Source organism: Netta rufina (assembly GCF_964035555.1).
Source record: "Netta rufina genome assembly, chromosome: 1".
NCBI lineage: Eukaryota > Metazoa > Chordata > Aves > Anseriformes > Anatidae > Netta > Netta rufina.
Window position 1 is genome coordinate 83,680,965 of NC_140123.1, and position 25,985 is coordinate 83,706,949.

Consider the following 25,985-nt stretch of genomic DNA (forward strand, 5'->3'; position numbering starts at 1 on the left):
GGGGATTCCCCAGGGCTCCATTTTAGGGGCAGTTCTATTTATTTTTTTTCATAAATGACTTGGATGTAGGACTAGAAGTTGTTTTGAGGAAGTTTGCAGATGACGCTACATTGGGAGGAGCTGTTGAATCCAACAAGAGTAGAGAGGCCTTCCAGATCTTGACAAATTAGGGATCTGGGCAATCTCCAACTGCATGAAGTTCAACAAGAGCAAGTGCTGGATTCTGCTCCTGGGAAGGGGCAACCCTGGCTGTATGCACAGACTGGGGGACAAGAGGCTGGAGAGCAGCCCCGCAGAGATGGATCTGGGGGTTGTGGTTGACGGCAAGTTGAACATGAGCCAGCAGTGTGCCCTGGCAGCCAGGAGGGCCTGGGGTGCATCAGGCACAGCACTGCCAGCTGGTTGAGAGAAGGGATTGTCCTGCTCTGCTCTGTGCTGGTGCAGCCTCACCTCAAATACTGTGTGCAGTTTGGGGCACCACAAGATAAAAAGGACGTAAAACTATTAGAGAGTGTTCAAAGGAGGGCTACAAAGATGGTGGGGGGTCTGAAAGCCAAGGTATATGAGGAGAGGCTGAGGTCCCTTGGTGTGTTCAGCCCCGAGCAGAGCAGGCTGAGGGGAGGCCTCATGGCGGCCTGCAGCTCCCTCACGAGGGGAGCGGAGGGGCAGGCGCTGAGCTCTGCTTTCTGGGGACAGCGACAGGACCCGAGGGAACGGCATGGAGCTGGGACAGGGGAGGGTCAGGCTGGGGGTTAGGGAAAGGGTCTGCACCCAGGGGGTGGTCGGGCACTGGGACAGGCTGCCCAGGGATGTGGTCACAGCACTGAGCTTGCTGGAGCTTAAGGAGTGTTTGGACAATGCCCTCAGACACAGGGTCTGATTTTCGGGTGGTCCTGTGTGGGCTAGGAATTAGATTTGATGGTGCTTGTGAGTACCTTCGAACTCAGGATATTCCAGGAGTTTGTGGAGGCTCCACCCCTGAGATAGCCACACCTTGACTGGGCACAGCCTGAGCAGCCTGTGCGACCTGGTCCTGCTCTGAGCAGGGGAAGGACCAGAGATCTGCGAGGCCCCTTCCCAGCTGCGTTATTCTAAGATCCCGCACTTAGGGTAGATACAGCAGGATGACAAAATGATTTATGCTGTGGGGAAGAATTCTGACAGCTTAAGAGCCTCAAAGGTAGAAAAAATTGGGGAAGATATTATTGTTGAAAGATGAGAGGGAAAGTGGAAAGTCTTTTCCCAGGTTCTGTGCTATTGTGGATTAAACAATTTCTCAGCAGGTAATGAATTTTTGAAAAATACAAGAATGAGAGAATTAAAGTGACCCTCACTAACAGCTGAACTTCTGCATTTCTACTACCTGAATGAAACGGTAATGATACCAAAAGGCCAAATATAAATATGGAAAGTGATTCAGCAGGACTTTAGCAATTCTGTAGTGATACAGTCGGACTAGATAGTCTTTGAAGGGCCCTCCCAACTGTACTATTCAAGATTTAGTTATGATGAGTTATGGGCTCTGGACATTTGGTTAGGTTGACATGGGATCTGCACGTTGGTGCCCTGAATTAATTGACCCCAAATTCCTTGACCATTCTCAGCTGGGGTGTCCCCATATCTGCTGCCAGCATATGGGGCCAAATAGCCTGGTATTTCCCTGCAGCCCCGGGCCTTCTGCCTGCACCTGAAGTATGTTGTAGGTGTGCGCAGCTCCGGCTGTGCTGCAGCTGAGCCTGGCAGTGGACCCAGCTGATGCAGACCTTGACCCATGGGCTGAATTCCTGCCCTGGCCTGGGACCTGTCACATCATCATGGATTTGCCTGGTGGTCTCTGGCCCGTGCCTGACCCATGTTACCATCACTGACCCTAACCTGACTGACCTGCATTTCTGGGTTGCCTGTGTGGCGAGGCAAATCTATAATCTTGTGTGATGATTTGGACTCCTGGCTGACCCCGACTACCATGTGGGATGGGGCTCAGGGTGGCAGGGTCTCTCCCTCACCAGCTGTGTCATGTTATCCATGCCCTTATGGAGCAGCTGATCCTTGCTGCACCCTGACAGGAAGCTCAGGCCTTCTGGAGCCCTAAACTGAGCACAGTGCTGCCTACCCCATGGCTGTGTAGGGTCTTGTCCACATGATTCCCTCAGAGTCATCAGCCTGACCCTGCCTGGGCTTTGGTCTGCCCACCATGATGGTCCCTGCCCAGCCACGGCTCCTGAGCAAATCCTCCACCCTGGCCTCCAGGGTCCATGAAGTAGCATATTGATGACCCACACTCAACAGTAAATCCCTTTTGAGCCCTGGTCTCTGTGAGGTGTGAGGACTCTCCTTGCCCAGAGGGGAGGAAGCTGCTAGTGCTCAGAGGACCCTGACCAGCCTCACCTGCAGCCTCTACCTTCAGCTCAGGGGCTTTGCACCACCAGCCCTTGCCTGAGCTGCATTATAAAAGCGCTGGTCTCCAGCTCAGACATAGCTATGCCCTTGCTTCCTGATTTGACCTTGGGCTTGGATTATCATTACAGACTTGTCTGGTGTTCATTGGGTTGTGTCTGATCCTGGATACCACCATCAGGCCTGACCCACACCCATGGGCTGACTTTGAGGCTTGACCTTGGACCTGCCTCATCACCACAGGCATGCCTGGTGATCAGCAGGCTGGGTCTGACCTGGACTACCATTGCTGGACCTGCTCCTGGGCCATGTCTGTGGGGCCCAGCACCAAATTTCCCATCTGCTGGGGAAGTAACAAGCCCCTGTTGCTTCCTGCTGCTGTGAGCACAGGCTCCACTGGCACTGACTCAGAAAGAGACCTGTGGGGACTACAACTAGACCGTAAATTTTACAGCACATTGTGATGGCTTCCTCGTTCCTGCTGATGAGACTTGAAACAATGAACACGGAGAATATTTGCCAATGGATTTGATCTTCAGCCACATCTTGAAATGTAACAGCCTCTCTGCAGTAATGTTCTGCTTAGATGTTAATTGTTAATTTTTGTGAAATTGTAAAGAGAGAGTGCTGAAAGTAGTTAAAACAGAGACTTTCATGCTGTGGCAATAACTGTATGCTTTTGAATACCATTGGCATCAGACTTAATTCTTAGACATTATAATTATGTGAGGGCTCTTTCTCTGTGAGTTTGCTCTAACTCGTCTTCCCAATTTAATTTATGTTATAATATTTTGTACTTTTATTCTAGGCTTGAATAGGAATATTGTATGAAGCAAGCAGGTGGTTCAACTCTACTCTCTGTTAGTGCAATTCCACAGATTCAGGTAGAGTTATAGGATTTGTTGTAAGTTAACCACAATTAGAATTTAACACTTTAAAAAAAATAAAAATCTCTGGATGTTCATTCCGTAGGCCTACTCTTTTCTGTCAGAATAGAAATTAATGGAAGCTGTTCCAGTTTCTATTCCATGTTTACATTTCAGAGCCTTCATGTCATAATAGCAGCTTTATTATCTTTATCCTGATGTTAGCAGGTAACGTGGGTAGGTAATTAAAAATAGATGTGCAGTAAGCAAAAGACATTTACAGACCTGGTAGTTAAGAAGCCCGCTGTCTAAACATATGTTTGCATTATCATCTTTATTAATAAACACATGGAAGAAGCATCTGTTTCCTCATTTTCTATCAGTGAAATACCTGTGAAAAGTTTTGAAAATGATCAACTCTTGGTAAGTAATAATTTGAGAGTTTTGGCTTTTAATTTATTTTATCTGTACTCCTTTATTAATTTAGTACCCTATGCAGTCAGTATGGGTTGTTAACGTGTCACATGGATAGCACAGTACCTAGCTGCTGAAATGGTGTAGTCAGAGAAATTAATCATGATTAACTTAAAGCATTTACACCTAATGAGTGATAACATGAATTAATTCAGACCAATAAGAGACCAATATAATTCTTACCAATATAAGTAGGAGAATGAAATACTTGGTGCTGGTGGGTAATGTACACATAAAACATACATACCCATATGCATACAGACACAATTCTCCAGTTACTCTGCCCTCAACAGGGATGTAAGAATGTGCAGGCATTTTAAGTTAGTGAAGCTGAATTTGCCATTTCTGCTATAATTCAAGGTCTATTTGCATTCTGTGTTTTATACCACCCCTCGTAACGTCAACTTTTTTTTTTTTTTTCCATCATCAAAAAATTACAAAGCAAAAGCTTAAAACATAATGTTGGAATCTGAGAATTTTAACATTTTGTCCTACTGTCTTTGAGACATATCAAGCATGCCCTATATATCAAAATGGAGAACACAGTAATCCTCAATACAGTAATTTGTTCTTTTAACAAAGGTTTGGTACTATACTCCAATTATACTTTTAAGTGTTAGTATATACTCTAGTATATATTAACTTGGAGCTCATGCAGTGAGTTTACAGCATTTTCTATTCATAACTAACATTTTTTTGATTCAGAACTTACGTATATATGTACTTAAATTATAGCTGTAAGAAAACAACATGGAAAATACATCTTTGTCACCTTTCGTTGAAATCTGGAAGTGCAGGTTTCCTGAGCTTCCTCTTCTGCACTGCGCTTTTGGCTGCCTACCATCTTCGTTACTGTGCTTCTCTCGTGCTTTTTTCTGTAGCTATCACACTTTCTTTTGAGTGGCTTGAAGCTGCACAGTGAAATTCCCACTTCTTTTAAGTAAAAGACAATTGGGAAACGGTCGTGCCAAGTTGTTCTTATATGACTGTCCCAAGGGAGGCTAAAGACCAGCTTGGAGTAATCTGTGATAAAGCTGTTTAGCAGAGGAAGTCCCAAATGTTGCTGGGTTATTTTGCTTTTCCAAAAGAAACTGTCATGGTCCCCCCCCCCCTTTTTTTCCCTGCAGCACTTAAATGCTTGTTGTGCTATGCTCTGGGAAACAGATACCTTCTTGTTATGGCCTGAGATGAATGTCAGGATTCAACTAGCATTCATGAAAAAGGCTTTTGTGTGATCTGTGCTGTCCCACAGTGGAGCTATGGCAACAACTCCAGTTTGATCAATTAACTGTATCACTGTGTACCGGCTCAAACCATAGCATCACCTGAATGACTAACATTGCACTCTGTGTTTGACAGCTGACAAAGGGCATTGTTTTATTTTAATCAGAAGTATTAAGATCCAGTCAACTGAACATTACTAAGTCAGGGAAAGAACATCAGCTAGATATATATGAAATGCAGTATCGCTTTATTTTTATTCAAAATGAACAACTTTCTGACATTGTTATTTTACAAATGCCTATTGTAGCTTAAGAAATTGACTACCTTGGGTTTGAACTCCACATCATGCTCAGTCATGTGGTCTTATTTTGTATTTTTTAAAAAAGGGGGGGAAAAAGGCATGGATGCACTGGACCAAATGAAATGACACCTGCAGATCAGACAGGCGCTCTTCTTACAGCTGTCAGTGCTTCCAAGGACACGGGTGTGCTACCTGCAGGCTGACCTGCAGCCTGCTATTGATTGCCAAGAGGGGTGGTCTCTCCCTCTGTGTGCCTGGGAAGGGGCATGCTGGCTATTGGGGTGGCTGGGGGAGCAGGGCTCTCTCTTGTGGTGCCAGTGAGCTGCTGTGTGTGCCTGAGGCGGGTTTCTCATTGCACCTGGGGCAAGGTGCAGCTGTGAGGTGTACAGTGCTGTAGCAAGAACTGGGTAAGTCAGTCAGAAGTGTCAATGTCTAGTAGGTTTGTTAAACTTTCCTCTGACCAATGCAAAGGAGTTCTTGTGGAGATGGACAATAATGTTCGGTTTCAGAACCATGTAAATTCTGTTCCCTAGATATCTGAAAATGAGGTAGTCGGTATGTTCAGGCCAAGTAGTACTAGGTAAGGCTCTGGTGACAGCCTTCCAGCCGTGTGGAGAGTCCTACTTCATTTTGGATGGCTCTGAAGGGTCAGTGCTACCTGCCTCTGCACGAAGCCAGGCATCATCCCTCCGGAGTCAATGCCCGCGTGTTTTCAGGAGCAGCAAATGCTCCTCAGGTAAGTTTCTCAGGTAAGTTCAGACGAAGGTGGAAACTTCTCCGGGCAGCGGCTGACCGACGGTGACTGAAACTATTCAAGGTAAAGCTGTGGCAAGACAGAACAAAACCCACTGGTTTCCCTCTCCCTGATTTATTTTATTTTTTAAAATAGGGACACAGGTGAATATATATATATATATATATATATATATATATATATATATATATTTATATATATATATATATATATATATATATATATATATATATATATATTTATTTATTTCAGCAGTTGGGTTTAATGCCCCAGTTAAATGCCGCTGGTTGTGGCGCTGAGGTGCATCCTTCCCCACACAGCCCTCACTGGGCGGCTGCCTGAGGGCTTCAGACGGGAGGGGGGGGGGGGGGCTCGGTACTATAAGGCTGCCCTGCCGTCCCTCAGCGCGCTGGGGCGGGTGAAAAAAAAAAAAAAAAAAAAAAAAAAAACCTTAAAAATAAATAAATATTAAATAAATAAATAAATAAATAAAGAAGGAGGGGGCGGGGTGAGGGAAGAGGAAGGGAGCGGGGCGGCCGCGGCCGCTGGTTGGCTGTCGGCCCGGCGGCGGCTGGCGGGGCGGGCGGCTCGCGCCACTTTCGGGAGCTGTTGGCGCCGGCCGTGCGCGCGCGGGCGCCATGGCCGAGAGCGGCGCGGGGCGAGCGGGCGGTGAGGCGGGGGGGGGGGCGGTGTGTGAGGGGCCCTGAGGCGCCGGCCTCGGCCGGGTGGGCCCGGGGAGGCCGTGGGAGGCCGTGGGGACGCGGCGGGGGGAGCCGGGAGCACCCTGGGGCCTGAGGGTGGAGGGGGTTGGGAGCCGCATGGGGGGCTTTTGGGGTGTCCCCGCCGAGCGAGGGCGGCCCCGCGGTGGCCCCGTGGCGGTGGGCAGGGCTGCGCCGCGCCGCGGGTGCCGGGGTGTGCAGCAGGGCTCCGGCCGGCCGCTAGCACGGCGCCCTGCTCGAGGTAAGCAGCCGAGGTAAGCGCGGCGCCTCGCCTCACTAAAGGTTGTTTCCCGGCTGTTTGGCCGCTTTCAGCCATGCCCGAGGGTGGAAGTTGTGCGGCATCACGTTCCCGGCGCGAGAAGAAGTCGAGGAGGGGCCAGCAAGAAGCGCTGGAACGCCTGAAAAAAGCCAAAGCCGGTGAAAAATTAAAATATGAGGTAAACGTCCCCTGTCTTTCCTCCTAAATAAAAAGGGAGTGTGAGCTGAGAGGCTTGGCTACCCTTCATACATATCAAAAAATATGGGAAACAAAAACTGCCTTTCAGCTCAGATTTCCCTTTTTTAATGTAAAAAACCTGCATATTTTAGAATGTAGTTGTCTTGCTGTGTTCTGACATCACTTACTTGTTTCTTCCTGTTTTCAAAGCTAAAACAATTGTAATAATCGCAGGTCAAACATACACAGCATTTGCTTGGTAACTGTACCACAGGGAAGGACCAGCCTCTAAAACTTACTTGCTTTAGTTAATGTTACGATAGGAGTAACTTTACTTTTTTAAAAACTTCATATAACCTTAAGCTAATTAATTTCAATGCTTTATGTGACTGAAATCCATTAATATTGACAATTGTTTCTACCAAGGAAGCAGTAGTCAAGTATTTCACTGATACAGCTGAAATCTGGCAGCATGACATTGTTACTGGCCAATTAATTGCAATGCCAGCAGGAAGTGACCTCCCCATTGAGGTGCATAAGTCTAAAGAAGCCTGAAATGCCTATATCCTTAAGATGCAAATTCACTCAGGCACAGAAGAGCATCTTCAGCGTTATTCTTTAGCATATCAAATCACCTTTTTGTTGAGCTTGTCTGGATGCTTAAGAGTAGAGTAAGAGTTCAGAACTGTGGTGGCTTTTTTTGTTGCGTGAAATGAGTAATAAGGCATCTCGGGTTCAAATGAAATCTCTGCTGGTGTTTCAATAGATTCAGTGTACTGTAATAATTTTAAAGATTAAAAAATGACCTTTTGTCACTGCCAAAGAAAAAAACGAACAAACTTAAACTAAACAAATAGCTGTGGTTACTAGTTGTGAATAATGGTCTAGGAAGATGTACAGTTCTTGGGAACTTTTGTGTTCTTGTTGATGACCTATATGAATAATTGGTGGAATGGGAGCTGTTAATCATCAGTGTACTTTAACTGAAGGTTGAGGAGTTCACCGGTGTGTATGATGAAATAGATGAGGAGGAATACTCCAAGATGGTCAGAGAACGGCAGGATGATGACTGGATTGTTGATGATGGTAAGTTAAGAGTCCTTTAGAGAGTTATTTTGATTATAGTATTGTAACTCAGCTGGGTTTCATAATGTTCATTTGTTGATGTAAGTCATATTTCAGCGTGTTCCTAGAGTCATTTCAGTAGACAAAAAAGATGAGCTTTTATATGGAAATGAGTCTCTTCCATTGTTCTCATGGTAGTGTATTAGGATGGTAGTGAAAGTATTTTCCCATTAATAACTGTTTTTGAAATTTTATTTCCAGTTACCAGTGATGTACCTTTAAAAAGTGCTTTAACTGAGAATATCTAATTAAACTTGTATTATTATATTTAGTCTAATGGAAGGTGCGGCTGAGAGTGCAGTAGATTTTAGCACTTGCATTTGTAACACTTGCTCTATGTTAAAAGCATTTAAGTATGTGAAATGTTGGATTATGCAGATACCTAGAAATATCACGAGACGGAGTTTGAAATGTAAATTTATACCAATTTGGTTTTGTTCAGATGGCGTAGGTTACATAGAAGACGGAAGGGAAATCTTTGATGAAGATCTAGATGATGATGCTCTTGGTTCCAGTAGGAAAGGTAGGTTGAACATAACAGCTGTGGAAGCTCTTCTGGTTGCTTTTGAAAGGCACCTGAAATGGGCAACTTCTTGGTATCAGTATGTGGTGAATAGGGCCACATGGCATGTTACTCGAAGCTGTGTAGCTCAGTGGCTGTGACTGGATTTTTTTTTTAGTCTTTGTGATGCAGAGGATAATAGTGGTCCACAAACTGAAAGTCACCTCTAACTACTTTAGGGCTACCAGGGTAATTTGGCTTAGTTTTCTGTGGGATATGTATTCACAACAAATGCACCTGGGGAATGTCCTTGTCTTTCAAAGCCAGTGTGTGAAGGATGCAAAGTCTCTTGCCAACCCTTACATACTCTTATGGATATGGAATCAAATTATTTTGCCAACTTTTATTGCCTGATTTTGAGAATCCAGGCCTAGTGCTTAACTCCTGGACACTTGTTTCTTCTCTGCAGATGCTTCTATGAAAAGCATCTTGGTCCTTTTTCTGGAGTATGGACTTGTGTGGGTGCAAAGATCATCCCTGAGGCGACTAGGCGAGATATGATGTTGATAGGGCTTTGGGTATTTTTTTTTGTATTTTTTTTTGGATGCATGATATCCATTAGAAACCTGGCAGCAAACAAAAGATTATTAGGCTTCGTTTCAGCTGGCAGCTTAAAGGTGGAAGAAGTGTGTTACCTCAGCTGTCTATTCCTGATAATAACTGATGCCTCAAAAATTTGACTTTTTGATGAAGAAATCACAAACTTTATCTTTTTTTTTTTTTTTTTTTTTCCTGTAGGAAAAGGTGGCAAAGTATCTGCAGTTGATAAAAAGAATGTGAAGAAGTCTATGGTGTCAAAGCCAAACACGATTAAGTCTATGTTTATTGCCAGTGCTGGAAAGAAAAACACAGATGTAAGTTACTGCATTTTGAAGTGTAAAGATTTTTTTTAAACTTGTTCCCACTTTTTGTTGGGGTGGAGTAAAGCAAGGGTTTCTTTCAGTTTCTTTTGTCTAGTTCCTAGCAGGAGCTCTTGTTTATGGAGCATTCCTGAAAATATGCATGTGTTTTGTAGAAACACTTTAGCCATTTGCTGCTGGTCTCCTGATTGTGTTTGCAACTATAATTGAGCTGTTTGGCTATCTTATCTTGCAGAAAACTGTGGACCTCTCAAAGGATGATTTACTAGGGGATATTCTTCAGGATCTGAATGCTGAAGTAAGTGTATAAATCTGCTTGAGACAGCTTAATCCATTTATTTGTCTTGCTGTGGAACATGTAAAGAAAAAGTTCTTCCTAAAATCGAGTCACTTGAGGTTGACTTCTGCCCTAGCACATCTGCTCGGTGTATCCTGTGTGTGTATGCAGTCTACCTGTCTGTTGTCTCCACCGCACAGAAGTTGTGTGACTTTACTGGTTTGATAAGCCCAAATCAGTCCCCCCTGCTCAGAGACAGTTTCTAATGTGACCCAGGGCCTGTGCGAATGCAGCCTTCCATGCTTCAGTCAGCGTGGAGTGGAGCAGGACTTGGTGTGCCTGGATGACGTGTACCGTATGTGCGCATCACCACGCTCCAGCCAGCGTACTGTAGGGTATTTCTGTCTGGCATGTTTGGGTTCACCAGAGGAGACGAGGGAGAACAGGTCAAGCAGATAACAAGATCAAGCAGATGTCTCAACTTCTGCCTGCCTCCTGCTTTCTATGGTTTGCTCCAGGGAATCAGATGAATACTTCCCCTGAGCTAGGAGTGCCAGATAGCTGCCGCAGCAGCCCAGATTGGACCGTCTCAAATGAGGCCATTCCTCCTCATCACTGAGTTTTCAGGGGGTTAATGCCCCTTATCAGGACTTCTCAAAACTGGAAGGATTGTTCCCATGTAAAAGTGCTGTAGGGAGATACTAAATTAAAATACATTCTATCATAATAAGCTTAATATGTATGTTAGAGAGCAATAAGACGGTTATAAATATTCCAGGGTAAAGTTGTTCTCTTGGTATTGTGGTCTTTTTCACATTTTTACCCCTCCCTAAGGTATCTGATTGAGAATTATAATAGCGTAGGCTATCAAAACCCTCAAATCATTAAGCAAATGCATCTTAATGCTGTCAAATTTTGTGGAGTGTTAAGCAGGGGAAATAATGGCTTCTATTTAAATAGTACCTAGCTATTGTTTTTTGGCTTTGTTGTTTGTTTCCTAACCTTTCTTCTGTTATGCGTTGATATGGATGAATGCAAAATATCTGTACATATAAATAAGTTGAAATGTTTCTTCCTCTAGTATGACACTGTTGAAAGAGCACTTTTGCCTTTCTTAAGGCATGTATGCTCAGTACTGCTATTTTAGCAGACATGCAGAACATACCACCAATTATTCTGATACTTGTGCATTAAAGGCATGATTAGCCACAGAAGTGAGCACAGTTTGAAAACAGTTTCACTCACTGATGACAGTTTTTCTCTCAAACTTTTCCAGAAAAAATCTAGTTTCTTTCCTGATGGGCTGATTGCTCAGATAAGTTTTCCTTTTAACATGGCTGAGTTGTGAATCTGGAGTTTTCTTTGTTTGGTGAACGACAAATATTGGTGGACTTCTTTCTCTTTGATGGAAAATGTTACTAACCAAGACAGAAGAAAAGGCTAAACAACCCTTCTCTGTTACGTCACTGTCTCTTTTTGTTCAATATTCAGACTGTTCAACCAAGTCCACCACCAATTATAATGCTGAAAAGAAAAAGATCTGCTGGAACACCACTGAATCCTTTCTCTGTACAGTCCCGAACTCCTAAGGTGAAGTAAAATAAATAAATAAATAAATTTAAGTTCTCATTGATAGCCATTAATCTGTTTCGGTTGGTTTGAATACTGTAGTCCTCTATTTCTGCTTTTAGGAATAACTTTTCTCGTTAGCTTCTTTAGTAATGTTAAAGTGTAACTTGATGTTTTTTTTCTTTCTCCCCATCCATGTTAATACATAAACAGAATATTACTTCTATATATATATTTAGTGTAGTAATGGTATGTAACTTTTACATTTGACAGATTAAGTTGTTTCTGTAATATTAGGTACCTCACATGAATGTGAGCTTCTGCTTTTTCCTCTTTTCCCTATGAGTAGAAAAGAACTTTGTGGCAAAGCATAGATGATGGGAAATGAAATAAGCAGAAGAAAGTGTATCTGTGTTGTGAAAGAGGGTAAGAGACTTCTCTTCTGCAGAATTGGAAAGCAAATGGAAAACTGAAGCTGTGGATATAAGTTGACTTTAGTGGAAGACTGAGTGAAAGGAGTGACAGGTTGCTGTGGGTGGAAGCCTACTGTTTTGATGAGTTCTGGTAAATGGGGAGGACTTTATAGCTGGAGATACAATGATATACTTGCTAAGAGTCTGTAGAGAGCAAGTGGAGTAAAGTAGATAAATCTGACTTACCATTAAAATAACAGAGCGAAACCTTTTGTGATACTGAAATCAACTCTTGACGCTGAAAACAACCACCAGTGGCACTTACTTCAACAGTTGTGTTGGAGCTAAGGTATAATTAAAAAAGTAGGAGATAGAATAAGAGAGGATCTGTGTCTTTATGGTGCAAAGCAGAAGTTACTTTTATACTGAGGAAATACTGAGGGGAAAAAAAAAAACAGATAGGCAGTTCTGGTGATGCCTTCTGTGGTCCTAGGAGTTTGGAGATTCAGGCAATGAAACAGATGAAGTGTATGGCCTTAGAAAATAAATGGGCATGAAAGAACATGATGGCAACTACAGAAGGCAAGAGCAAAAGTATTAGTATGAATAAATTCATTTGGCTGAGCTAGCAAAAATTTTTTTACTGAGGTAGATTAGATCATGTTTGCTTCTGTTTAAGGTAAAGGATGGGCTGCATTTTGTTCACTGCAGTAGGAGTAGCTGAACTGATTTTGTTCAGCAACCATAAATGATTTTGTGCAATTCTGTAGATAGTGGCTTCCCCTGAAGTTAAGGTTTGGGGGTTTGTTGCAGACTAAGGGCCTGTAGATACAGACACCTGTTGTTGGTCATGGTGGAGACCATTTCATAGACATCTTCTGTGACAAGAGTTTCTGTGGCTGCTGCTGTAGTGTGACAACACTACAGCAGCTACTGTCAGAAACACACATTATTTGTGTACCATCTTGGAGTTCGGGCTTGTGGAGCATGTTGAAACATGGTATATTTGTCTGTATCTGTCATGTCTGTAGGGTTAAAATATCCAGTGGAGAAGCACTCTGCTCTCCAGTCCCATGCATTCCTGTAGACAGCTTATACCTGTGCACAACAGTAATGAGTTTAAGCGGCTGTATTGGTCTTTCACCATTTTTCCAGGCTCTGTCCCTGCGTGACATATATTGTCACATACTTAGCTGGCACAGATAGAGATTTTAATTTAGGAATGAGGTCATGCTACATGGGAAAATAATGAAAATAACTATACACTTGAGTAAATGTCATCCCCGGCCTGTTGTAAACTGCTTTTTAAAGAACTGTAGAAGGAACTCATTTTGAGGAGTTCTAGTTGTCATGCTGCAGAATACGTGAAGTTTTCCCTCTAGCCCTGGTTACTAGTTTTGCAAATAGCAAGTACTATATTTTTTTCCTTCCTTTTGTGCTTTTAAAAGAAAAATTTTAAACTCATGTCTAAAATGTTTTTCAGGTAATCACCCCTATATCAAAGAAAGCTCCCGCTCATGTCAGAAAAGAAGCTCTTCCTCCAGCTTCATTTCATCCTGAACATCCCAATTACACAGCAAAATCTGTCATAGCCTCTGAAGAGAATGGAGATACCAAGTATGTGCCAAAAAATACAGAAAACGGAGTAGTGGAGACACTAGAAGAAAAAGCTATTGAAGGTATCGAAAAACCAAATCTCAGCTCTGGATGTTCTTTAAATATGGCATGTTAGCGTAACACTTCCTAGTTTACACTAGTTACATGTTTAGCTAGCTTAAATGTGGTCTTTTACTCCTATATTAACATTTAGTGTTATGTTCATGTGTACGGTTTGCAGTCTGTGCATGCAGATGTAGCGTACAGTGTGTCATTTTAATGATTGAAGCCTCTAGTTCTATGTGCAACACTTCCAGCTGACGATCAGGGGATGGTGGATTTTGATGATGAGGACTTTGATGAACCTATGGAAGCAGAGCATGTGGGAACTATACCTGAGACAGCTGAAAGCTTGAAAAGAGACAAGGAAGTTGAAAAGAAAGAGACGGAGCAGCTGGAATCTGAGAAGAAAGGGACATCTGCCTTGTAAGGATCTCTTTAATTTTCTTAAATTTTCTTCCTTCTAGCAAGACGCCTTTCAGTATGTACAAGCCTTAAGTTAATTTTCATATTTGTCTTTGCCAATAGTATAACTGTGATATAGAATGATGACAATCTGATGTGATGGTTTTTTTGTCATGAACTTAAAAATGGTCAAGTTGAACATGCTGATAGCTACTTTATTGAAAAACACTTAATATTTCTGGGATTTAGCACATAATAACACTTATTTCAGTACGTTGAGGTGACTTAATTTGGGTGTGAACATACTTTAATGCCAATAAGCAAAAATAAGGAATACCTAAAGATGCTTATTCTAAGCAACCCAGAAGGAATTCCATAGCATTAGTTGTAGTATTGTTGTAGTATTGTAGGTAGAAGTAGTTTAACCATATGATCAGCTGTTTTTGGAAATAGAAGAAAACATTTTTTCTTCCTTTTTTTTTGTTTGAAAAAAATCTTGAATGTTTTCATAATTTGAAAATATAAAATAGTCCAAGGCCTAAACATCTAATGACTCCCAAAAGGTAGTTTTGTTGAAATAATCTGCTGTTCCCACCGAGCAGCTTTTACAGATGGATGGATTTATTTGTTATGTAAAGGCTTGAATGGCTGAGGCTGAAATTGAAGCTAAATGACTTCTAAACCCTGTGTGTTGTGTAATGAGAACCATGGTTGTTATGTGGATTTCTGTCTTTGTTGCTCCATCCTTCTTTTCAGAAGAAATCTGAGGAAACACAACTGCTTGGAGTATTTCTTGGTAGTGGAATGAGTGACCGAAGGTGTGAGAACTCTGGACTGGAAAAAAAAAAAGTAGAAACAATGATGGTTATAGCAAAGGCAGTTTTACTTCTTGTTTGTTTCTTCCTCTGCAGAAGTTGTTCTCTCCCAGATGTCTCATGCTGGGACAAGGTTGAAGAGGATGAAGCTGATTTGGTAGCGACAGACGTTCAGCTGGACCCCAGTATCCTTCCACTTGTGAATGGGGAAAATGATGATCAAGTCTTGAGATTTTATTGGCTGGATGCTTATGAAGATCAGTACAGTCAGCCAGGTCAGTTCAGTTAAAGGCAGAAATTGCCATTCTGATTCTTTTTGTGCAACGGGGTTTTTTACACTGGCCTAAGTTATGTCTGGATTATTTCTGTCTAGGTCCTGCAACTTGTGTAATAATCTCTTCTGTTTCTCTGCCACCTTGTCTTCAGTGCAGGGCACTCTGAGTGGGCAAAGAAAGAATGTTGTCTCTTGGTCTAGCATAACGCTGGGGTGGTACAAAGGCAGCTACTAGCACTTCTTGATGTTGGTGACCCACTGGCAATCTTAAAATCTTTGTGCTCTAGGAATAAGCTGATGTTGTTAATTTCTTGTGTAGTGGCGCAACAGTTGAGCATGCTTGCTTCTTTTTTCTGGAAACGTACCTTAAAATTCCAGTGGATAAGTAGAAAACCTGTACAATAGCAGTTGCATGATTTTGTATAAAGGGGAAGGACCTTTTATAGAGGGAAGAAGGTGGCCTGAAGGATGTAAACTCTATCTAGATGTTTTTATTCAAACCAAGTAATTCTTGAATATTGTTTCTGTATTAGCATCTCTAAGCTACTTTGTGCAGCTGAAGTGTGAATCCTGGCTCTCACACCTTCCAAACTGCACCTCTTTGTCTTCCAGCCTTCACGTGAGAAGTTGTATTCACATCTGTTCTCAGCACTTCCCATCTGTTCTTTTCTTTAAAATCCGAGATTTCTCATTTGTGCTTCGTGCAGGCTTACCAGAAGGTTCTATCGGACCTTGTTGAAGGCATTTTGCTGTGATGCTGTAAGCGTTGAGTCAGATACGTTTCTCTGTTACACCTTTCTTTGTAAGTTGGGATGCTGAACTTAAATATGAGACTGTGCTGGGTTGAACAGCTTAGTGATAGGAGTGGTAATAATCATAGATATCTTGATGAAATCAATGGCTCTAATATAAAATTGCTCCTTTTAAAGACCCCACTATTGTTCTTTTCCTTTTTTTTTGTCTTCCAAGTCAGTGGTTGCTGAATGGAACATAATTATGAAAGGATTTCTGTTCCGCGCATGCAAGGAGTGTTCTTTTCTCATTATGACTTTTTCAGGATTGAATAATAAAGACTGCACCTGTTTTCAATTAGTAGTGTAGAAGGGAAAATTTTGGTACAGCTTTTTGTTTAACATGTTCATGATCTTTGTTTATGCCTCATTTGCTGGGATCTCAAATGCATCGCCTGAAGAGTAAATACCATGGCGTAATCATAAGACTCTTTCAAACTTAATGATTTGGCGGAGGCTTACTTTTCATAACTCCCCTTGCTGTCTCAGGGAGAGAACTTGAGAATTGTAATCCTATTAACATTTTAAAGAAATAATAATTAAAAAAAGCCCTTTCTTTCCCTGGAGCAAGATGGTTTCCCTGTATCTTGACTTTGCTTGCCTTTTGATTTATTGGTAACTTGGTCTTTCTTCTCACAGACTTTATATTTTATAAGCTTTTCTTTCTTTTTTTTCCCTTTTCTTCCTTCTTTCTACAAACAAGTTTACAGGGGATGGAGTCCAGTATCTCTCCTCTAATTTCTTGGTTTTACATGTGAAATGTCTCTGAAAACTCTATGAAGTTGGTCCTGCTTTCAGTGTGCATGTGTGTTGGGGTGGGAGGTGTGTGTTTGGGGACCAGCTGTGACCTCCAAAGGTTCCTTCCATTCCAAATTAATTTGATTCTGTGGAACCTGGCAATTAAGACCACTTACTTGACTGTGCTAGATTTGATTGAAGTTCGTCTCTGCAATACAGATGTCTTTTTATCCTGTATTTGGGCGTCTGTATCCTTCTTTCTACCTCACCTGCTTACATGTATACCTGGCAGGTTAACTTCTTAGTGCTCTTAATACTGCCAGCTCTTCAAACAACCAGCTCCTGGTCTGCGGCCTCTGCCATAGTTTAATCTTTTTGTATGATTCACACCCACCTGAGCCCCTCTCCTCTCTTGCAGTGATTGCTGGGGAAAAGGACTCCATCTTCCCTGTCACTTAGATCTGTAATTTCAGCTCTTTCTAGATCCTTTTATTCAAACTGTCTAAATCTTGAAGATTGTCTCTGTATTAAAATCTCTAAAATACTTTGTGCAGCTGAAGCATGTATCCTCGCTCTCGTCTTCAAAACTGCAACACTCTCTTCTCTATCCTCAACAAAAGTAGTCTTGTTCACATCTATTCCAAGCACTCAAGAAATGATTTTTTCTTAGCCTGTCACTCTAACTCTGTCATCCATCTTAGTGCATCTGCACTGATTTATCTGCTGTCTAATGGAGTAAGAAAGGTACCTTTACATCTGAGAGATTGCACGGCAAAGATAATTTACAACTCTTAACAAAGGACTTGTTTCATGGATTGTCAGACCAAGGAGAAATGTAGGTTCCAAAATCTGCCTTACGTGAAACATTGTTTCTGAGACAGTCTCAGCTCTGATATTTCTGATTTCATGAATAGCAGTGTACTGTAGGGAGCCTGTCTCTCGTGTAATCTAATTCCAAATTATTTATGGAGTTCGAAGGGGAGTCAAGGTTTCAAATTGTACGTGGAAGTTCATTTTACTTGAAAGTCAGCTACACTGCTGCTGTGTTGTGCCACAGTTTACCATCGCTTGATAAACAGCTTGCAGCATTTTGTGCTGATGCCAGATTCTCAGTGGCTCAGAGATGTGCTTGTACAATAATGACATGGTCCACAGCAAACAGTCAGTTGCATCAGTCCTGCTCTATATGGTCTTTTTGACCTGTCTACTGGCATTACAACTACATGCAGGAATTCTTGCAACATAATAAATCTTGCAGTGTTCTTATCTGCTAAAAATAGCCAGTTGAAATGTTTTTAAAACCAATCAACTTCTAGTTGTTGTCTTCTGTATGTGTTTCTGTAGATTTTTTAAGTAAGAGTCTTTTTAAGAGTCTTAATCTCACAGTACTAACGCGTAAGAAAAGAGGATTAATTGTTCTGGTCTAGCCGAAGAATGAGAAATTGCAGATGACAGAAATGTTTCAGGAGTGATTGACAGCGCAAGCATTCTGATTATCTTCAGCTTTCAGTGACTTCTTCCCTCTCTCTCTTCATGAATTATCAAACTAATGTAGATAGAAATGGAATATCAGATCAGAATTCGGAGACTGGTCGTGTGATGCCATTTTGAATTTCATATATCAGGGTGTTGTTACTATAGTGATGGAGGTAGGGGCATGAAGAACTATGCATATAACCATTTACAAAGCTGATGTTTAAAACGATTCAGAATGTGCTGATGCACTGGAAAGATTTGTTGTTCAGGGACCTAAACGAGGAAATGGTTGTGTTTCTGTGCAAGAATGTGTGATAGCTGCTTTAAGCAGCACTAAGAATATTGAATTCTTTGCTGTTATTCCCTAGGTGTGGTATTTTTGTTTGGCAAAGTTTGGATTGAATCGGCAAACACCTACGTCAGCTGTTGTGTGACGGTGAAAAACATTGAGAGAACTGTTTACCTACTGCCACGTGAAACAGTAAGTATATCTTTTAAGCATGTCAAACATAAGTACCTTTCATTCTGATTATGGCAGGTTATGAGTTCTAGTAGTGTGTTTACGGGAACCGTCGTCTGTTGTCTGATGCCAGAGGTAAAGCTGTGTGCAATGTATACATGGTATGTCACGTGAGATGCAGAATAGAGTGTTGCTGCTTTTCCCCAACCCTAACTATCAAGTGCAGACAAATTGTTATGTTTTGGATTTGCTGCTCACGGAGTAAAAATGTCTTGTAGTATGATTAGAAAACTTCAGAGTTTTCTCAACACTCTGTTTTCAATTAATATTTTTAAATGAAGGTTTTCCTGGCTGATTGCATTGTAGTATTCCCTTAGAGAGGAAATAAATGGTTCATAATACCAAAGCAAAATTCAACTTATTGGTCCTGTCAGCTGGCTTTTTTTTTTTTTTGTTTAATCTGTGAAACGTGACTTTTTCATCTTTATAGGAAATCGATCTATCTACTGGGAAAGAGACAGAGACTCCGGTAACAATAATGAGTGTCTTCAAGGAATTCAATGACAATATTTCACCAAAATATAAGATTATGAAGTTCAAATCCAAGGTTTGTATATAAGCACGCTATTTGATCACGTTCTGTTACGGTTTGAAAGGTGGGAAGTCTGTTGATAAACTATCCAGTGGGAGAGGTTATGCTGAAATGCAAATATCAGATCTTAGTGTCAAAGTTTAAAGTGACAGTGTGTTGTTCAGCAGATAGATCAGTACACTGGGATTAGATCATCTTTATATTTGACCGACTGTTATATTGAGGCTTATATGTTTGCATGTTTTATCTTCTCACATTGGCAGATTTATCTTTATAATGTGTGCTCTTCGGGGCAGAGATCGTTGTAGTGAGCTTATCCAAGAGTTAACATGTTGTGAGGACTATCTGGTCTTGAACCTTAAGCTGGTCTGTCAGCTGGAGAGTTTGTGTGTGGGGAAAGGTAGCTAATTGGAAGAAAAGATTTCTTCAAAATGAAGTGCTCAGAAACTTCTGTGTTTCTTGAAGTAACATCATTAGGCTGATAAAGCTGGCTTTCGCTGTAATTACCGGTGGTGTGGAATTCAGTGTAACTTGTCCCAGGTTAGTGAACTTGTGACTTGATAAGATTCATTCTGGGATAGTTGATCAGCAGTTGGGATGGCAGGTAAAAAATACAGCAAAAATGGAATTTAACAATTTATACGTGAGGGAAAATAAAACCAAGTAATTCAGGTTGGAAGGTATCTCGGGATGTCATCTAATGCAAAGCTGGAGTACTTTGGGCAGTTTAGGCTGATGAAGTGAAAACGTCAGTATTGCTTCTCAAGTGGCGAATCTGTGTAAGAAATGACATCTCAGCAATATGTGGCTTAGTGTGCTGCTTACATCATTTAGGGAAAATGAGGGCTTCATTAGAAGTTTGTAAAACATTTATTTTTTTTCTAGCTTTTTTCTCGAGTTTCTGATCCAAATTTAGCTGTTTCAGTTCTTTCACTGTTACTTTTCAAATATATTTGATCATAACTTACTTGTTTTGTGTGAAAATTGGAAAGGGGTGGGGGGAATTTAACAATGGGTAAGAATTGTGTAATAGCTCATTATTCAAAGACCCTTTCTGGAATGAGAATCAATTCCTTGTTAAAACATGTTGCAAACACTTGTGCTCCAGAAAAGAAAAGAGGGGAAAAGGCCTTTGAAAAGATGCAGATCTACTTAAAAAAAAAAAAAATAAAAAAAATCATAATTTAGGAATCTTCTATCTGTTCCATTGTACTCAGGAAAAAAAGTATGGACGAGGTAACAGAATAATACTGTTTAATTATCAATGATGGCTTTTAGAAATTGAGGTAAGCCACATACTGAAAATATTCTAACTGTTATTTCCGAAATTAGTTCAAAGCTTGTCAAATGTTTGCTGATTTTTTTATATAGAGCTTGGGATGAAAGACCTGACTTGTCTGGGGCTGGCTGCAGTGCATCTGGGATTCTTGGGTGTTGTACAGGAGTGATCCCTAGCAGGGAGAGGCAAGTAGCAGCATGAAGGCACTGTTAAGGTCTTACCTAGAATATTATAACACTTGATCGTGCTGATGAGGAAGCATGAACTCACGTGACATCAGATAAGGAAGATAGCAGTAGGGAGGATGAGACAAAAGAAAAACCAGTTGTAGCAGAGATAGGAAAAGATTTACTATTAGATAGAAAAAGCTTTATTTTTTTTTTCTGGCCTAGTAAAGTGGAGAGTAATGGGAGGAGCTTTTGGCTCTCTAAAAATATGAAATGGGGATGAGCAGCAAGAGAACTATTTAAAGGACAGTTTTAGCACAAGAACATATTTATGAAATTTAATTTGTGAATAAATTAGGCAAGATAATTGAGGGTGCAGAGAAGCTCTGGAATAACTCACCGGAAGTGTTTCTAAACAAATAGAATTCAAATACTGTTTGAATTTGTCGGACGCTTCAGCTTACTGAATTTTTACACACTTAACACCGTAGAAGACTCTCTCTAGTTTTATTTTACTGGCTTTTTTTTTTTTTTTTTTTTTTTTTTCTGATCTTGATGGTTACTGCATCTTGGAAGGGTTTAATGAGCTAGTGGGGTACAGCAAGTCGTGTGGGGGATGAGAGGAAAGGTAAGGGAGAGCGGGGCTGCCCGTGGGCCTTTGGAGGGCTATTCAAGGAAAGTATTGTAGACTCAGCTATTCCAGCTGAACACAAAGTTTACTGTGAGCAAGCGGCAGGGTCCTGCAAAGCACACCGGGCCAGGCTTGCGTCGCTGCAGCAGGGGGTGCTGTTGCTGCCTGCAAGGTAACTGTGGAATTACTGGGGTGGTTGTCCCATTACTTCATCCTCTTTTGCTTTTGTTCCACTCGGAGAGCCCTCAGTTTGCCTGGTTATATACCTTATTAAGCCCTTTTTCTTAAGGAGTCACTGTGTTTCTTTTCCTTGCAGTCATGCCACCAGAGCTGTCATATTATACATCCTTTCCATCTCTGTTTCCACGTAGCTGTGCTGGGCTCCCAGATGGAAATGCTGGTTGCATTCAGCTGGGTAAATGCTCCAAAAAAGGGATTTCCATACAGTTGTGACTGTATGGGGTTAAGAGTTCATGTTTAGAAGAGCCCCCTGTTCTGTGATGTGCAGTCACTGTTCCTGTTAACTACTGTATTGAAAGGGTTGGTGTTTTTTGAAAGATTTTTGGAAAGGCTGATGGCAATATTTGTCAGGTGAGTGGGACACTCGTGACTGATGTGCTGAGGGTAATACACAGCAGTTGTGTCTCAGTTCTGGCATCGTACTGTGACACGTGGAGAAACTCGTGTTCTTCCACCATTAGCTGGGAATTAGAAAGGTTACTCGTGTACCTACGATGTGCCCAAAGTTCTTTATGTTGAGAATATCTGGTTTTGTGATGATGTGGAGAGAGCCCCTATTAATACCCCGAGACAAGTTGTTCTGGGGCTGTGCGTGTGCGCCAGTGGCGGCCCTGCCGGCACCAAACTTTGTCACTGCGAACAGATACACTTAAGCCGTATCACTTCCTCCTGCACCTGCTGCTAATTGCAGCTTCAGTGGGTTGCACTGCTGCCAAGTTAGCAAGTCTTCACAAATCAATTTGAAAGCAGCCTTATACTCCACTTAGAAACTTCGCAGCTAATCACTGCTGCTCATTTCTGCTCTCTGAAGGGCCACTTGAAGGGCAGATTACTCTGCAGCAAAGCATTCATTCACTGCAGTTATGACCAGAGGCTTGTGTAATTGAGCTGAGCTCTGTGGAATAACGCAGATGAATCACTGCAGCATACTATTTTTACACTGCGTTCAGCTTGCGTTTGCAACAAGAACTTGTTTGAAGCCTGAGAGGTTAAAAAAAAAAAAAGTAGTATGTGCTAAAAGCAGTGTACGGCCATCTGTGACACTGTGGCTGGGATGCGCTGCTCGTGTGAGGTGCTGCTTTGGCTCTACTGTTCAGACCTGCAGTTGGAGGCTACTTTCTTACACTGTTCTGACCTCAGAGTGATGCAGTTGGGCCAAGTTACCTCGCTGCTTTCTGCTTCTGTGTCAGTGTTGTAGCATAGTCATGGTGTAACACAGTCGAGTAGCATGGATGTGTAAGGGTGGTGCAGATGGTCTGTGAAGTGTTGCAGAGCATTTCAGTGAGTACCATAGCATCGCTGAACAGGATACTGTAATTGCTTGGAAAATGGAGGTAATTGTTCTTAGAAACTGACAAACTGAGCATGTTGTGAAATTGTTATTGTTCTCAGAGAAAGCAGAAGTGATACTTGACTTTCAGTGAAGTTGCACAGGGCTTGATACTGCTTTAACTATCTCTGTGTTACATATAAACAAACTGACTACTTTCTACTAAAACCCGAGTCAATCATAAAATATTGTCAGAGAAAGGGTGTAATAAAGTAAACAGCTCTTGGGTCCCTCTCTGAAGTGCCTGCATGCTAAAGCACAGAGCATGGAAGGAAGAACTGTGCAGCTACAGGTTTACTCATTGGGATTATGGATATGTGGTGGGACAGGGTGTGGTAAAAACCATGGGCTGGGATGGTGAGGGGGCAGTTCCTGCTCGTGTTTCTGGGCCCGGATTAGAGGGCAGGCCAGTGGGGTGAAATCATGGTGGGTATCTGCTACAGGCTGCTTGATGGAGGAAACAGAAGATGAGGCCTTTGGATGAGTGGAAGAAACCTCACTTTTGCCAGCCCTGTTCCTTATGGAGGGTTTTAACAACCACGCTGTCTGCTCTAGGGGAGGTGCAGCAGGGCACAAGCAATGCAGGAGGTTTCTGGAATGCAATAATGACACCTGAACACAGCTGACTGGGGACCTCATGAGGGGAGACACTGGACTGGGCCTCGTTCCTACAAGCAAGGAAGAACGGGATGGGGATGTGAAGTTCAGGGGCAGCTTTGGCTGCAGTGTACAAGAGTTGTTGAAGTTCAGGATCGTGAGAGGGGGAGAAAAAATCAAAAATCAGGATTATAATCCTGGTGTTCCGGAGAGCAGACTCTGGCCTGCTTGGGTACCTGTTGGAACAAATCCTATAGAAAATGTCCTTGGAGAGAATAGGGGTTCAGAAGAGCGCATTTACTTTTCAAGGACCACCTTCTCTGTGCTCAAGAATGATCCATCCTCACAAGGAGGAAGTCAAGCAAAGGTGGTAGGTGTCCTGCATGGATGAACCAGGAACTTCTGAATAGATTCAAACGAGAAAAGGAAGCATGCAAGAGGTGGAAGCAGGGTCAGGTGACCCAGGAGGAACGTGCAGGCACCATCCAAGTGTGCATTAGGAAGGTCAAAGCCCATCTGGAGATGAATCTGGTAAGGAAAGCAAAGGGCAACAAGAAAGGCTTGGAACACTTGGACTGGACAGATAGATACAGGTCCCTGGGATGGGATGGGATGGGATGCACCCGTGAATGAGGGAGCTGGCCAATTCCACCGTGAGGCCGTTCTTGGTTACCTTTGAGGGGTCACGATGATCAGGGGAGGCTCCTGAGGACTGAAGAAAGGAAGTGTCACTGCTAGCCTCAAGGTGCACAAGATGATGACCTCCAGAGGTCCCCTCCAACCTCAGCCATGCAGTGAAGGATTATCCAGGGAATTACCCTGCTGATCCAGCCTCAGCGCAGTTCCTGGGAGAAGGCGGTAGAACATCTAGTTGTGAAAGGTGTTTACACATGCACAAGGAAAAAAAAGCAAGAAACAAAGTGCTTGGGAGTGCTCCGTGTGGATTTACAAAGGGGAAATGGGACTTAACCAAGCTGGCAGCCTTCTGCAAAGAGACGACTGGCTTGGTGGACAAGGAAGAGCAGTGGCTGTTGTTTGCCTTGAGTTAGTAAGGTCCTCAGCCTGTCTCCTCTCCTGGCCTCCAAGACAATCTGATGAAGCAAGGGCTTACTGTATGCTTTTTGATTTGTGATGGTTAGTATGCATGTGAATCAATTCTGTAGAAACTGTTCATGCTAAGAAGACCAACAGAACTGAAACAGTCTTACTATCTTTAGATGGTTATAATGCAAAGAAGTTGCAAAAGTGGTAATGTATGATCCAAACCCTTGATATTTGAAATGCTGTGTTTTGGTTGGCCTTTATTTCACAACCTTTCCTATTGGACAGAATTAATTTTCAATTGGGAATTATTGGAAAAGTAATTATATCTTTCTTTTATATAGAAAGTGGAAAAATATTATGCTTTTGAGATCCCGGATGTTCCAGCAAAGTCAGAATACTTAGAAGTTAAGTATTCGGTAAGTATAATTTGTCTGATGAAAGAACATAACCTGCTTTCCTACCCACTTTTTTTTTTTTTTTTTTTTTATTTAAAGAAAAAATCGTAGGACTTGACCCTTAGTAGCTAGTGGCTGTACCTATGTTGAGGTGTGTAGGTAGTTGGTCATTGTTTGTTTTTTTCTTTAAAAAAAAAAAAGGGGGGGGGGGGAGGTTACTGATGAAGGGAGGGGATGCTTCCTATTCCCCAAGTTCAGAGATTAATGCCTAAGCTTGTGGCTTTTTTTTGTTACCATTTGGCTACTCGTTAGTCCTTAACAAAAAAAAAGTTGTTTATCAGGAAGACTAATATTTGTCAGTGTTAGCTGTATCTGTGCAAGTAAGTCCTGAGAGGGGGAGAAATGCATATAAAAACTGCTACATTCCTCCTGCCTTCTCCCCCAGTTATAACTTGCTTATTGTGTATGTATATTCCAAGTATTTTTTTTATTGCCTTGTCTTGCTAGCAAATCACGTAACCAGCCAAACAGCCCTTTAGCTGTGCTGGGTCAGGGCCTGAAGTGCTGTCAGATGTTTCAAATTGCTTGCTACCTTTGAATGTGTTGTTGAATCCACGTGTATAGCTGGTATCTCTGCGTATGTGGCTTTTGCAAATAGCAGCTGGATGAGCAAATCTTCAGTTGAAGAGCTGTAAAATTGAGCAGCAAAGATGGGAAAAAGATCCCATGAGAACATCAGTAGCTACTCTTAATTAGCAGAAATACTTGACTTGCTTTCAAATGTAGGACTCGGCAGTTGTGAACCATTTTGGCCAGTTGCTGAGGTAATGCCTTTTTAACCCATTTTTTATGCTAGTTTGAGGTGCTAAAGCAGCATCCCATAGAGATTTGCTATCTGTCCTAAATCTTTCTTCAGCTGTGCAGAAACACTTTATCCAGCTTTAATCATCGGTCATACAAATACTGTAACTATCTAATTAAGTTTCTCTATTAAAATGGTCATTGAGCACTGTTGTAGTCTTGCCTGATGATAATACTTCTCTTGCATCCAGTATGGATGAAGAAGGTTTGCTTCGGTGCATTTTTATATTAGTGTCCTGATTTTAGGTACTTATGCA

General features: G+C 42.0%; 1 protein-coding gene across 3 annotated transcripts in view; it reads left to right on the forward strand.

Annotated features, from left to right (window-relative positions):
* The first annotated feature begins 6,577 nt into the window (after positions 1-6,577).
* The window catches only part of POLA1 (DNA polymerase alpha 1, catalytic subunit), a 198,450-nt gene continuing 179,042 nt past the window's right edge, over positions 6,578-25,985 (forward strand). For all 3 annotated transcript variants that reach the window (XM_084306326.1, XM_084306327.1, XM_084306328.1), the window contains exons 1-13: positions 6,578-6,685; positions 7,048-7,172; positions 8,161-8,257; positions 8,739-8,819; positions 9,597-9,712; positions 9,954-10,016; positions 11,487-11,585; positions 13,461-13,656; positions 13,891-14,059; positions 14,950-15,128; positions 18,501-18,613; positions 19,083-19,199; positions 24,814-24,888. In XM_084306326.1, coding sequence (XP_084162452.1) covers positions 6,655-6,685; positions 7,048-7,172; positions 8,161-8,257; positions 8,739-8,819; positions 9,597-9,712; positions 9,954-10,016; positions 11,487-11,585; positions 13,461-13,656; positions 13,891-14,059; positions 14,950-15,128; positions 18,501-18,613; positions 19,083-19,199; positions 24,814-24,888 — 1,461 coding nt within the window. In that variant the 5' untranslated portion in view covers positions 6,578-6,654. The remainder of the gene's footprint in view (positions 6,686-7,047; positions 7,173-8,160; positions 8,258-8,738; positions 8,820-9,596; positions 9,713-9,953; positions 10,017-11,486; positions 11,586-13,460; positions 13,657-13,890; positions 14,060-14,949; positions 15,129-18,500; positions 18,614-19,082; positions 19,200-24,813; positions 24,889-25,985) is intronic.